The 14,310-nt window shown below is 43.1% G+C and overlaps 1 protein-coding gene across 1 annotated transcript in view; it reads right to left on the reverse strand.

Annotated features, from left to right (window-relative positions):
- PNPT1 (polyribonucleotide nucleotidyltransferase 1) overlaps positions 1-13,207 on the reverse strand; it is a 69,922-nt gene extending 56,715 nt beyond the window's left edge. Inside the window, exons 1-3 of the mRNA XM_075862983.1 lie at positions 12,992-13,207; positions 8,308-8,368; positions 5,561-5,635 (exon numbers count right to left, since the gene is read on the reverse strand). Of these exons, the coding sequence (XP_075719098.1) occupies positions 5,561-5,635; positions 8,308-8,368; positions 12,992-13,155 (300 nt within the window). The 5' untranslated portion in view covers positions 13,156-13,207. The remainder of the gene's footprint in view (positions 1-5,560; positions 5,636-8,307; positions 8,369-12,991) is intronic.
- Positions 13,208-14,310: the final 1,103 nt, after the last annotated feature.

Here is a 14,310-nt window from a genome sequence, read left to right on the forward strand (position 1 = left end):
AGTGGCTTTGAGGTCCTTAGATATTAGAAACCGCCAATAAGTCACCCCATTTTAAAAACTGCACCCCTCAAAGTATTCAAAACAGCATTTAGAAAGTTTCTTAACCCTTTAGACATTGCGCAGGAATTAAGGCAAAGTAGAGGTGAAATTTACAAAGTTCATTATTTTTTTCCAGAAATTCATTTTGAATCCATTTTTTTTGTACCACAGAAGGTTTTACCCAAGAAATGCAACTCAATATTTATTGCCCAGGTTCTGCAGTTTTAGGAAATATCCCACATGTGGCCGTAGCGTGCTACTGGACTGAAGCACCGGCCTCAGAAGCAAAGGAGCACCTAGTGGATTTTGGGCCTCCTTTTTATTAGAATATATTTTAGGCACCATGTCAGCTTTGAACAGGTCTAGTGGAACTAAAACAGTGGAAACCCCCCAAAAGTGACCCCATTTGGGAAACTACACCCCTCGAAGAATTTATCTAGGGGTGTAGCAAGCATTTTGACCGGCCAGTTTTTTTGCAAAAATTTTTGGAACTAGGTCATGAAAATGATAATCTACATTTTTTCAAATAAAATGTAGGTTTAGCTAATTTTTTTTCATTTCCAAGAGAACTAAAGTAGAAAAAGCACCACAACATTTGTAGAGCAATTTCTCCCGAGTAAAACAATACCCCACATGTGGTAATAAACAGTTGTTTGGACACACGGCAGGGCTTAGAAGGGAAAGAGCGCCATTTGGCTCTTGGAGCTCAAATTTAGCAGGAATGGTTTGCGGAGGCCATGTCGCATTTGCAAAGCCCCAGAGGTGACAAAACAGTGGAAACCCCCAACAAGTGACCCCATTTTGGAAACTATACCCCATGAGGGAATTATCTAGGGGTAGAGTGAGCAGTTTTACCCCACAGGTTTTTTACAGAACTTATTGTAACTAGGCCGTAAAAATGAAAATCTACATTTTTTCAAAGAAAATGTAGGTTTAGGTATTTTTTTTTCATTTCCACAAGGACTGAAGGAGAAAAAGCACCACAACATTTGTAAAGCAACTTCTCCCGAGTAAAATAATACCCCACATGTGGTCACAAACATCTGTTTGGACACACGGTAGGGCTCAGAATGGAAGGAGCACCATTTGGATTTTGGAATGGTTTCTGGGTGTCATGTCATATTTGCTGAGCCCCTGTAGTACTAGTACAGTGGAAACACCCCAAAAGTGACACCATTTGGGAAACTGCACCCCCTGAGGAATCATCTAGGGGTATAGTGAAAATTTTGATCCCAAAGGTTTTTTGCTGAATTAATTAGAATTAAGCCATGAAAATGAAAAATATTTTTTTTTCCCAACAAGATGTAGTTTTAGATACACATTTTTCATTTTTACAAGGAATAGAGAAGAAAAAGCACCCCAACATTTGTAAAGTAATTTCTCCCGAGTACGGTAACACCCCATATGTGGTTATAATCGACTGTTTACATATATGGGAGCATTCAGAAGAAAAGGAGCGGTATTTATCTTTTGGAGCGTAGATTTTGCTGGAATGGGTTGCGGATGCCATGTTGCATTTGCAAAACCCCTGATGTACCAAACAAAAGTGACCCCGTTTTAGAAACTACACCCCTAAAGGCATTTATCAAGGGATGTAGTGAGAATTTAGACTCCACAGGTGTTTTTCAGAAATGAATACGCAGTGGATGGTGCAAAGTGAAAATTGCAATTTCTCCACTAATCTGCCCATTCACCGCACAAGATGTTGTGCCCCTAGAGAATCTTACCCCATAAATTGTTAAGCGGGTTCTCCCGGGCATGGTAATGCCTTACTTGTGGCCATAAATTGCTGTTTGGGCACACTGTAGGGCTAAGAAGGGAAAGACCGCCATTTTGAGCATGGATTTTGCTTGGTAATAGTTCTGTTTGGGGTTTTGCTGGTATTTCAGCTTATAATGTGGTGGCATATGTAATCTGTGCGGAGTATATCAGGGCATAATAGGACGGTATAATCATGGGGTAAATAATATAATTATCCATAGATGTGTGTTACGCTGTGAAGTGATCCGTTATGCACAGGCCGGTGTCACACTGATAAAACGGTTTTCTTTCTTATCCCCCTTCTGTAACGCTCTGCACCTTTTGGGGACATTTTCTCCTTCGTAGTTTGGGAAATATTGCTGGGAAAGTTTTGCGCCTGTATAATACGGGCACCCTCGCTTCCAGCGGATGTGCTATGTCCATTCCCTTTCCTAGTTCCTAAATACCATGGCCCTGAAACTGCAGGAATGTTCCCCTCCGGCCTGCGCATTGAGATGTTTTTTCATCACCGCATTACTAGTGCCGTAACTTTTTTATTTTTCAGTTGATTGAGCGGTGTGCGGGCTTGTTTTTTGCGAGACGGGCTGTAGATTTTATTGGTACCATTTTAGAACACATACGACTTTTTGATCACTTTTTATTTCATTTTTTGGTAAAGGAAATTACCAAAAACAAGCAATTCTGGAATAGTTTTTTATTGGTTTTTTTATCGGCATCCACAGTGCGCCCTAGATTACATGTTAGCTTTATTCTGCGGGTCGATACGATTACGGCGATACCAAATTTATATAGTTTTTTTTATGTATTGCGGCTTTTGCACAATAAAATCACTTTTTTTATAAAATCATTTGTTTTCTCTGTCGACATTCTAAGACCCATAACTTTATTATTTTTGCGTGCACAAAGCGGTGTCAGGGATTATTTTTTGCGGCACGGATTGGCGTTTTTTATTAGTACTATTTTGGAGTAAATGTGACTTTTTGATCACTTTTTATAGCATTTTTTGGAAGGAGATGTGACCTAAAAACAAAGATTCTGGCGCTGTTTTTCATGTTTTTTTTTTACCGCGTTCACCGTGCGGGATAAATTACATAATAGTTTTGTAGTTTGGGTCGTTACGGAAGCGGCGATACCAATTATGTATAGTTTTTTTTATTTTTACGGTTTTTCCCATAATAAAATACTTACTATGGGAAAAAAGTCAGTTTAGCTTTATTTTTATTTGAAATGTGTGTGTTTTTATTGTTTTACCACATTTTTATTTACTTTTTTTTACTTTTTTTACTTGTCCCACTAGGGGACATGAGGGCCTGATGCCCCGATCGCTACTCTAATACACTGCACTACATACGTAGTGCAGTGTATTAGCGCTGTCAGTTATTCACTGACAGCAAGCCTATGAGGACTTGCCGCAGGCGGGTCCTCATCGGCTCCCGTACAAGGCAGACTCGGACGCCATTTTCTGGCGTCCGATTGCCACAGCAACCCAGCGATTGCATCACTGGGTTGCCGATCGGGTGAAAACCTATCAGATGCTGCGCTCTATTGAGCGCAGCATCTGAGGGGTTAATCTGCCGGATCGGAGAGTAGCTCCGGTCCTGGCAGTTACAGGAGGGTGCCAGCTGTATAATACAGCTGTCCCCCCGCAGTGATAGTGCCGGCTCTGCTTCTGAGCCCGCACCATCACTGCGCCGTATATATACGGCGCTTTGCGGGAACCACCTCCCGACAGCGCCGTATATATACGGCGTATGTCGGGAAGGGGTTAAAGAGAAACAATACAAGCATACCAATTCTGCAGCTTTATAGTTTACCAAGAGTTAGAGGGCCAAGACTCATTAGGCTCGCTCACGTTTTTGCTTTATCTTTTTAACCCCTTCCCCCTGCTTGCATTCTGGGCCCTAAATGACCAAGCCATTTTTTACGTTTTTCATCGTCACATTCGAAGAGCTATAACTTTTTTATTTTTGCGTCGACATAGCTGTATAAGGTCTTGTTTTTTGTGGGACAAGTTGTACTTTTTAATAGCACCATTTTAGGGTACATAGAATTTATTCATTAACTTTTATTAACTTTTTTTTTGGGGGGGGGGGGGAGATAGACGAAAACCTGAAATTTCCCCACTCTTTTTTTGCGCCCTAAATCTACGTAGTTTACTGTGAGGTATAAATAACACAACTTTATTCAGCGGGTTGTTACGATTGCAACGATACCAAATGTGTATAGATTTTGTATGTTGTACTCCTTACACAGTAAAAACACTTTTTTTTCAAAATTACTTGTTCTTGCGTTTCCATATTTGAAGAGCCATAACTATTTTATTGTTCCGCCGATGCAGTTGTACGAGGGCTTTTTATTTGCAGGACGACTTGTAGTTTTTATTGGTACCATTTGAGAGTAGATGCGACTTTTTGATCACTTTTTAATCACATTTTTTTTAGGTCATGATTAACAGAAAACAGCATTTTTTCCATTGTTTTTTATTTTATTTTTTACGGCATTCACCGTGCGGGTTAAATAATGTAACAGCTTTATAGTCGGGGTCGTTACGGACGCGGCAATACCAAATATGTGTAACTTTTTTGCTTTATTGTGTTTTTTGTAATAGTAAAGCATTTTGTAAGGAGAAAAAGTGGGTTTTTCATTTTTTTTTTATTAACTTTATTCAACTTTTTCACTAGTCCCACTAGGGGACTTTAATATGCGATCATCCGATCGCTATTATAATACACTGCAATACTTTTGTATTGCAGTGTATTACTGCCTGTCCGTGTAACACAGACAGGCATCTGCTAGGTCATGCCTCTGGCATGATCTAGCAGGCATTCACTCCAGGCAGACCTGGGGGCCTTTATTAGACCCCCGGCTGCCATTAGAGACACAGACACTCGGCGATCGTATCGCCGGGTGTCGGTGGGGGAGAGAGGGAGCTCCCTCCCTCTCTCCAAAACCACTCAGATGCGGTGCACGCTATTGAGCACCACATCTGAGGGGTTAAACGGGTGAGATCGATACTTATATCGATCTCACACGGCAGAGCAGGGACACCCCCAGCCCTCAGCTACATCTAGCAGCTGAGAGCAGGGAGATTTGACGGCTTCCTGCTCTGTTTACTTTATCCTGATGAAGTGCCGTAAAAAGGCATATGCATCAGAATAAAGCCCGTTAGTGGCCGCCGTTAAAAGGCGTATTGGCAGTCACTAACTGGTTAATATTCTAAAAATGTATAGAAACTTATACTGCAATGTTCCCACAGGTTTCTACAAGATGAATGTACATTGGTAGCTTCTGCATGCTGGGCGGTACAATTGCTGCGGCAATCGCACGACACCCATTAAGGATTGGACCCGTGCATGATACTCTGGACATCGTATGGTATCTGCGGAAACTGTATCGCCCAGCGTGCTGGAGTGTCTCCCTACGCCCGATGTCAGGACGGACAGGAGATCACAAATGGAGGTACATACTGGCCGATTAGGGCGTATGAAAGTGTTGCGGGACCCATAGTTCTAACAATAAGCCAGAGTTGGTGAAAAAAGTGGCCCTCATTCTGGAGGAAGCTAAGGCCCTTGCATAAAATAACATGGTCACTGAAGGGCAGGTGGGTGATCAGCCACCAATCCCACCACAATTACTTAATCGCTGGGGATCTGGGCTGATCAAAAGCAGTTAAAAATGCATGTTGACACTTAACTGCAATAAGGGACAATTTTAGAAGATGCTTTAATTCTGGTAGTGACGTTAATGGATATACACTCACCACTAATGGCATGAACTGGGATGGAGAAGGCTTTGTCTTACTCACGGCTGTCACCATTACAGAAGTATCACCTAGCTTGATTAAAAAAAAAAAAAAAAAAAAGAAGAATGATGTTACACAAACTAATTTACAATTGACATTCATAATTCACATAATATATTCAGTCATATTAAAGTGTATTTAGATTGACAGTAATTGATTTAAAGAGGCTCTGTCACCAGATTTTGCAACCCCTATCTGCTATTGCAGCAGATAGGCGCTGCAATGTAGATTACAGTAACGTTTTTATTTTTAAAAAACTAGCATTTTTGGCCAAGTTATGACCATTTTCGTATTTATGCAAATGAGGCTTGCAAAAGTACAACTGGGCGTGTTGAAAAGTAAAAGTACAACTGGGCGTGTATTATGTGCGTACATCGGGGCGTGTTTACTACTTTTACTAGCTGGGCGTTCTGATGAGAAGTATCATCCACTTCTCTTCAGAACGCCCAGCTTCTGGCAGTGCAGACACAGCGTGTTCTCGAGAGATCACGCTGTGACGTCACTCACAGGTCCTGCATCGTGTCGGACGAGCGAGGACACATCGGCAGCAGAGGCTACAGTTGATTCTGCAGCAGCATCAGCGTTTGCAGGTAAGATCGACTTACCTGCAAACGCTGATGCTGCTGCAGAATCAACTGTAGCCTCTGGTGCCGATGTGGCCGTCACGATGCAGGACCTGTGAGTGACGTCACAGATCTGCACTGTCACAAGCTGGGCGTTCTGAAGAGAAGGGGATGTTACTTCTCATCAGAGCGCCCAGCTAGTGAAAGTATTAAAAACGCCCCGATGTACGCACATAATACACGCCCAGTTGTACTTTTACTTTTAAACACACCCACTTGGACTTTTGCAAGCCTCATTTGCATAACTACAAAAATGGTCATAACTTGGCCAAAAATGCTCGTTTTTTTAAAATAAAAACGTTACTGTATTCTACATTGCAGCGCCTATCTGCTGCAATAGCAGATAGGGGTTGCAAAATCTGGTGACAGAGCCTCTTTAAGACTCCCCAGCAGGGGGTAAAGTCCATAGGAAACAATGTCTCAGGAATCTCTGTGATGCCTTACTATAGAGCCCCACGTGCTGCAATTATGTCTTATGTAAACAACTATTTGGAATCTAAATCAGATGAACCCCGAATACGCCGTCAATGCATTTTTTATATGGTTATGTATACCACCATATTTTCATCCGAAAGTTTACGCAGAAACACGGACTGTATCATGCCATAAAAACGACCGTTTATAATGTTTCGGGAATGCTAGTGAAGTGCTGAATACTTTCCTTGCAAATGTCGGCTGAGACAAGTTTGCTTTGGGAATAGAAAATAATTAAATTACATGTGAGTCACGTTATTATGACCACCAGCTAATATCCAGAGTAACCGCCGTGTGCAGCACGGACAGCAGCTAGACGGGCACGGACAGCAGCTAGATGGAGGTCCCAGATGCTCAAATGGGTTAAAGTCTGGCGAATTAGGGGCCAGTGAAATACTTGTAAGTCTTGGCCATGCTCGTCCAACCACTGTCGGACATTTCTAGCCGTGTGACATGTCGCATTGTCTTGCTGGAAGATTCCATGTACCCCAGGGAAGACAAACAGCCTGTATGGGTGGACGTGATCTGATGGATTCATACCCAAATCGGTTCAGAGTGCCTTCCACATGGATGAGCGGGCCCAGAGATTGCCATGAAAAAATTCCACAGATGAGAACGCTGCCGCCACCAGCTTGTGTTCTTCCAGCAATAGTTGCAGGATGTTTGTTCTCTGATGTTTCTCGCCTGACACACCAACGTCCATCCGTTCGATTAAGCAGAAAATATGACTCCGAGAAAGAAACCCTTTGCCGATCATTGGTGGTCGAATTGCGATACGGTCGTGTAAATTTAAGCGTTTTTTCTGATGCTCCTTTGTTAGTATAGGAGAAGTGACCATCCGTCTGTTTCGGGTTCGCTGAATTGTTCTTTTAGACACACATCTGATAGCCCCCTGGTTGATTTTCACGGTGAGCTGCTCCTCTGTAGCATGTCGTTCGGCCCTCGCGCACCCTCGTAGCAGACGTTCACCTCTTATCAACGACGCGTGGTGCTCCGCAGTTTCCACGTCGGTTATTCCCAATGGTGCCATTTGTCCACTCACGATACACTTTCACCACAGCAGCACGCGAACACTTCACAAACTGCGCTGTGTGAGAAATACTGTCACCCTTGGCCTGAAAGCCAATAATCATCCGTTTTTGCAACTCTAAAACAACGGCAACAACGAGCGATGTGTGTTCAGACCGTCTATCGCACACCGTATATACCCACGACACATCACTTCCTTCATGGGCTACGCGCTGTCGACGTCAAAAGAAGGAGGTGGTCATAATAACGTGACTCGACTGTGTAAATGAATGGAAAATATCTAAGCGGCTGTATAGCATTCGATTGGCCATCACTGTCTCTCCCAAGTGAAGCTGCCAGGAGCCGAGAGGTGCACTGCCCCTTAGTTCTATCAAGAGGAGGGGGTCCGTGCACATAGATGAATTATAGCGGCTTAGGACACATCAGAAGATTGCTGTACTTATAACTTTAGTCCCTCCACTTGCCCTGCAGGCCAATGATGAAGGCAGCAATTCCAATAACAATATTATATTAGACCGTAGTTCTGGGTGAAGCTTGTGACCGTATTTTGTAGAAATAGATTCTGTAGATTGCGCTTACCTTTACTACAGCACATCCATCTGCAAAACGGGCCAACTTCCCACAAGTGATTTCCAATTTTCTGAGGGCACAAAGAAAAATATAACAAAAGTGTAAGCAAATATATTTCAGCAACTCACAAAACATGAGTATTAGGCTGCGTTTACACCAGGTTTGAACATTACGTCTGATGTATGTGACGGGAACGATCCCAGCGCATATCCCAAATGTATCCATAGGGTCAATTGACCAGACATATGCGGTGTCCTTTTGACATACGTTGGGGAGGCATTTGTCATTACACTTTTTTATTTTATTTATGTAATAGCATAGCAGACATGCGGTTCCATACAGAGGCATCCCGTAAAAAAACATGTACCGCGTGGTATACAAATTAGGACCTTTCCGGTGATGTATGGTATTGTATGGGCATAAATCAGGAAATACCTCCGACTCTTTACCACCAACATAAAACGCAAATGTTACGTGAACAGAGCTTCAAAATTATTTCCTAAAGAGGGGGGGGGGGGGGGAAGGAGTTTCCCGCTGCTTTTAGGAGATCTCCGTAATACCGTGCAGTACGGAGGCACAAGGAATGTGCATGACACCTAAATGTCTCACTATACATCAGGGATCTTTACTACATCAAGTAATATTTTTTTTTAATGTTTTAAATGTATAATGTTTTCTAATCATTTTTTTTAACCCCTTCAGGAAGAAGCCATTTTTTGATCTCTAATTTTTCACTCCCTGCCTTCCAAGAGACATACCTCTTATTTTTCCGTCAATAGAGCGGTGTGAGGGCATATCTTTTGCGGGAGGAGTTGTAGTTTCTATCGGTAGCATTTAAAGTACCATATAATGTACTGGGAAACGGAAAAATAATTATTTGCGGGCCATTGTTTTTTTGGTTTCGTTTTTATTGTTTTCACCTTGCGGTAAAAACAACAACTCAACTTTATTCTGTGGCTCAATACGATTACAGGATAACAAATTTATATATAGTTTTTTTTTTATATTTTACTAAAACAACTTTGTTAAAAAAACAAAAAATAATGATGGTTTTGTTTCACCACATTCTAAGGCTTTATTCTATGCAAATCACGCACGTAGCACGGACCTATATGTGTCTATGGGTCCGTGCAGACATGTCCGTGATTTTTCATCAGCGTGAGTCCGCTGAAAAAAAGTCACGACATGTCCGTTCTTTCGGCGTTTTGCACGCATCACGCACCCATTGAAGTCAATGGGTGCGTGAAAAGCACGCATGCCGCACGGAAGCAATTCCGTGCGAACTGCGTGATTCGCGCAAGAGCTGTCAAAAGGATGAATGTAAACAGAAAAGCACCACGTGCTTTTCTGTTTACAAACATCCAAACGGAGTGTCTTTGAGATGAGCGAACCCGGACAACCGAACCGAACTTCACTGGGTTCGGCCGAACTCGGCAAAAAAATTTCCGGTACGTGACGTCAGGAGATAGTCACTGTCCAGGGTGCTGAAAGAGTTAAACTGTTTCAGCACCCTGGAGAGTGACTTCCGATCACAATATACATGAACATGTAAAAAAAAAAAAAAAAAAAAAAAAGAAGTTCTGACTTACCGATAACTCCCGGCTTCTTCCTCCAGTCTGACCTCCCGGGATGACGTTTCAGTCCAAGCGACAGCTCCAGCCAATCACAGGCCAAGCACAGGCTGCAGCGGTCACATGGACTGCGGCGTCACCCAGGGAGGTGGGGCCAGATGTCAAGAGAGGCGCGTCACCAAGGACGCGTCACTAAGGCAACGGCCGGGAGGGAAGTTCTCGGTAAGTACGAACTTTTTCTTTTTTTTTTTAACAGGTTTCTCGATATTGTGATCGGCATTCACTGTCGAGGGTGCTGAAAGAGTTAACTGCCGATCAGTTAACTCTTTCAGCACCCTGGACAGTGACTGATGTCGACTAGACTCATCTCTATGATGGCGGCTGCGCGAAAATTACGCAGCCGCGCATCATACACGGATGACACACGGAGCTGTCAAGTGGTTTTTGCGCGCGCAAAACACCGCGTTTTTGCGTCCGCAAAAACGCCACGCTCGTGTGAATCCAGCCTAAGAGCCATAACTTTTTAATTTTTTTGTGGATTGAACGTGAAGGGATTATTTTTTGAGGAACTAAAAACTTTATGTATTGCAGCCTATTGTTATTTTTACCGGCTTCTGTTAAGCCCTGCCACAGGAAGGGCTTAACAGAGGCAGAGTGAAGGCAGTCCTGGGGGCCTTCATTAGGCCCCTGGGCTGCCGTGACAACCATAGTCACCCCCGATCTTGTTCCGGGGGGGCAATGCGCGCTTTTCAACGCCTCAGATGATGCGGTCGCGATTGACTGCAGCATTTGAGGGGGTTAAACAGCCAGGAACAGCATGATCGCTGTTCCTGGCTGTTGGTCCAGGGTGTCAACTGTAAAACACAACTGACACCTGCTGAGCATGGAGCACGCGTAGCGCGTCAGCACGTTTCATATATCACCCCCCACACTATGACGTACCTGGTACCTTCAGCAGTTTATTGAAATTTTAAATTAACCTGACAAAAACAAAGCCAACCCCCTCCCTCCAAAACCGACCATGAACAGAGACTTGAAAGCCCAACCCGGGTATTCTAACTTTAGACATTTACGGCATATCCATGGGATATGATTAATAGTTGCGGTTCACAGGCCTGAGATGCGACGCATCCAGCCACTGAATGAATAGAGAAGTGGCCGCACTCTCCATTGATTACTGTGGGAGATACAAAAACAGTCGAGCTTCACAAGGTGGATTGGTGTCGAGTGACCCCCGCTATGGAGATAGGTGCGGGTCCCAGAGCAGAGATCCACATCCATCAGACATTTATGGCATATGCCATAAACATCAAAGGTGGGAATACCCCTTCAACGTGTTTATTACATTGTTAAATTGGCTCTGTCACCACATTATAAGTGGCCTATATTGTACATGATGTGATCGGAGCTGTAATGTGGATTACAGCAGTGGTTTTTATTTAGAAAAACGATCATTTTTGACAGTTATGACCTATTTTAGCTTTATGCTAATGAGTTTCTTAATGGACAACTGGGCGTGTTTTACTATATGGCCAAGTGGGCGTTGTGGGGAGAAGTGTATGACGCTGACCAATCAGCGTCATACACTTCTCTCCATTCATTTACACTGCAGATAGTGAGATAAAATAGGTCATAACTGTCAAAAATGATCGTTTTTCTAAATAAAAAAACACTGCTGTTATCTACATTACAGCGCCGATCACATTATGTACAAGATAGGCCACTTATAATCTGATGACAGAGCCAATTTAAAGACTATATACTATTTGAAGCCCTTTTTTTTTTTTTAAGTTATGTGATTAGTGATTTAATTTTTTTTCTCGAATATACATTAAAAAATGTATTTTGTTTTAGCGTTGCAGCTTCTCTGAATCCACTATACATAGAAACAGAAAATGCGCTGCAAGCCAAATCTGTCAGTCAGCTGGACTGACGGCTCGGTAGACAGCGGCTTCTATGTGCCTGTAACACACAAAGCTACGTTGGTCAACAGATTTGATCGGTATTGGGGTTAGATTGTGCGTCATAGGCACAAAGGAGCCGCTGTCAGCTGAGCCGTCAGTTCAGCTTACTGACCGATTCGGCAGCCGGCGCGTTATGCAGCTTCTATGTATAGTGGATACATAGAAGCTGCAGCGCTAAAACGAAATAAAATGTTTAATAAACCTATATTCAAAAAGTGTTTCATTTACTAAACACAAATAAAATAATAAAATACTGCAAATGTTTTGATTTTAACCTGCCTGCACTTTCTTGCCTCAGTTTTTCGGCTGCAGCCATTGATTCCAATGGGAGGTCAGAGGCGGAACCGCGACAAGAAAGAGCATGCCGTTTTTTTTTTGTTTTTTTTAACGCGATCAGCTAATAGCCACCATGGGAAAACAAAAAACCGCCGCCTCCCATTGAAGTGGGAGACTATTTCGGCCATTTTCTGCTGCTGATTCCAAAACTGTTTTCGCGTAAATAAAACTCAGTGTGAACTGGGCCTAAGGGTCAGTTTAACATATATGGCGACGTGAAAAGCTCTCTCAACGTAGATGTTATTGAGATACTATAAAAGCCTATGGGCGACGGATACCACTATTGGACATCTGTTCCAGCCTCTAACATACTGGGAGCTTTTCCTGGCGTATACATCATAAACACAGTGTGAACATAGCCTTATTTATACATTTCCAAGAGGAATAACAGAGGAACGGCTCAATACAGAATTCTAAGAACAGATGCTCCAGAATTGTTATTTTATGGGGCACACAGCAAAAACAGACACGTCAGGGAGCTCTTCTCTATTCTCAGCAGCGCTCCCAATAAGATTTAGGAGTGCGATGAGTGTTTTCGCCATTGCTCTGCACATTCATCAGCAGATATTTGGCACAGCCCTGCCTCAGATTACTCGCACATTACTCCTGAAGATAAAGGGAGCAACTCCAAAACTAACCCGATATTAGGGGAGTTATACAAGCAGTTCCCTAATGTATCCTACTGAACAAACAAGCAGAGACTGGACTGTCATGTCCTCCATTATACTACAATGATAAGACTTCAGATTCACTCCAGACCTTACGTCAGTGACTACATACAATGTACAGGCAGGTCTGTCTCACGTGTGCCCCAGGAGTTACCTGCCCGCCAGCTCCACACACACAGAGCGGCTAGCTGCCCTCACTCCTCCATACAAGTGTGACCAGGGCAGAATGCAGCGTCTCTTCCGACACCCGGCAGAGCTCCATGTCCTACACAGCACCCCACTCATCATTTCGAACCGGCAACTCAAGGAGGCAGCCATGACAGCTGTCTGCCACACTCCCAACAACGTGCGTGCTCATTGGTTAGTGTTCCTGCCTACGTCACTTCAACCTCTGCACGAGGATCTAGTTTCAATTCTCACGTCTTGGGAGGAGCCTGTAGAGGTCACTCGGTGCGACTGCTGACGTCATTCCCTGCTGGTTGTACAGTGTAATGCCGCCAGAGGTCGCAGTGAGGCGTTCGAGAATTATTACCACTAGGCTATTACGGGTGCTATTCAATGCATTCTGCTGAAATAAGCAAAAAACAAAAATAGCTTACATTCATTTCTGGGTATAGAGCTGCAAGGAGTAGCAATATAGTTACAGAAGAAGTAGCATACCGCCTATACAGGGGCAACTGACACCCACACTTTTGGTTTCAGCAGGTTGGTGCATTTTGGTGTTTCCAACTTGAACTGTGTGTCAGATGTCATTGACGGGGGTTAGGGCCTGTTCACATCTGCCTTCAGCTTTCTGTTCTGCTGTCAGGAATGATGTAAGCAGAACAACGGGAATGCCACAAGCGCCAGTTTTGTTGAACGTCGGAAACCACCAGCGCCCAACGGAACCCATGACTTTCATGGGTTTTTCGTGTGCGCTATTGTTTCCGGTAATTTAAGATCTGCAACAGAGGCCCTTAATGGAGCCTCCAATGCAGATGTTTGCCCATCCGTTATTAACAGATCCGTCAAATTTAACGGAAAAGGATGCAAAAAACAAATGTCAAACTGAAACAAACACAAGGTGCACTTTCAGTTTTGTTTTGTTTTTTACAGATTTTGTTTGTTTCCGTTTCACATCCGTTATATTCCATTTTTTAACGGATCTGTTTTTTCTGTATTAATATTTTTTTCCTTTTGTGGATGTAGGAAGTGATGCGCATGCGCAGTAGAAAAAAGGTGATCCGTTAAACGGAATAAATACAAACGGTAGACATGCCGTTTGTATGTGTCATCCATTGTCTTCAATGTTAACAACACGGAAAGCTCCTTTCAGTCATCTTGGATGGAAAAAATAGCGCAGCAGACCACGCTATTGTTTCTTGCAAAAAGATGTAAACCTGGCGGAACGGAGCCAAACTGAGGCTAAAAAACCCATTGAAATAGATGGGTACTTTAGCAGAAACTTTTTTTTCCGTTCTTCTGTTCCTATGA

The sequence above is a fragment of the Rhinoderma darwinii genome, chromosome 4, assembly GCF_050947455.1.
Source record: "Rhinoderma darwinii isolate aRhiDar2 chromosome 4, aRhiDar2.hap1, whole genome shotgun sequence".
Classification (NCBI taxonomy): Eukaryota; Metazoa; Chordata; class Amphibia; order Anura; family Rhinodermatidae; genus Rhinoderma; species Rhinoderma darwinii.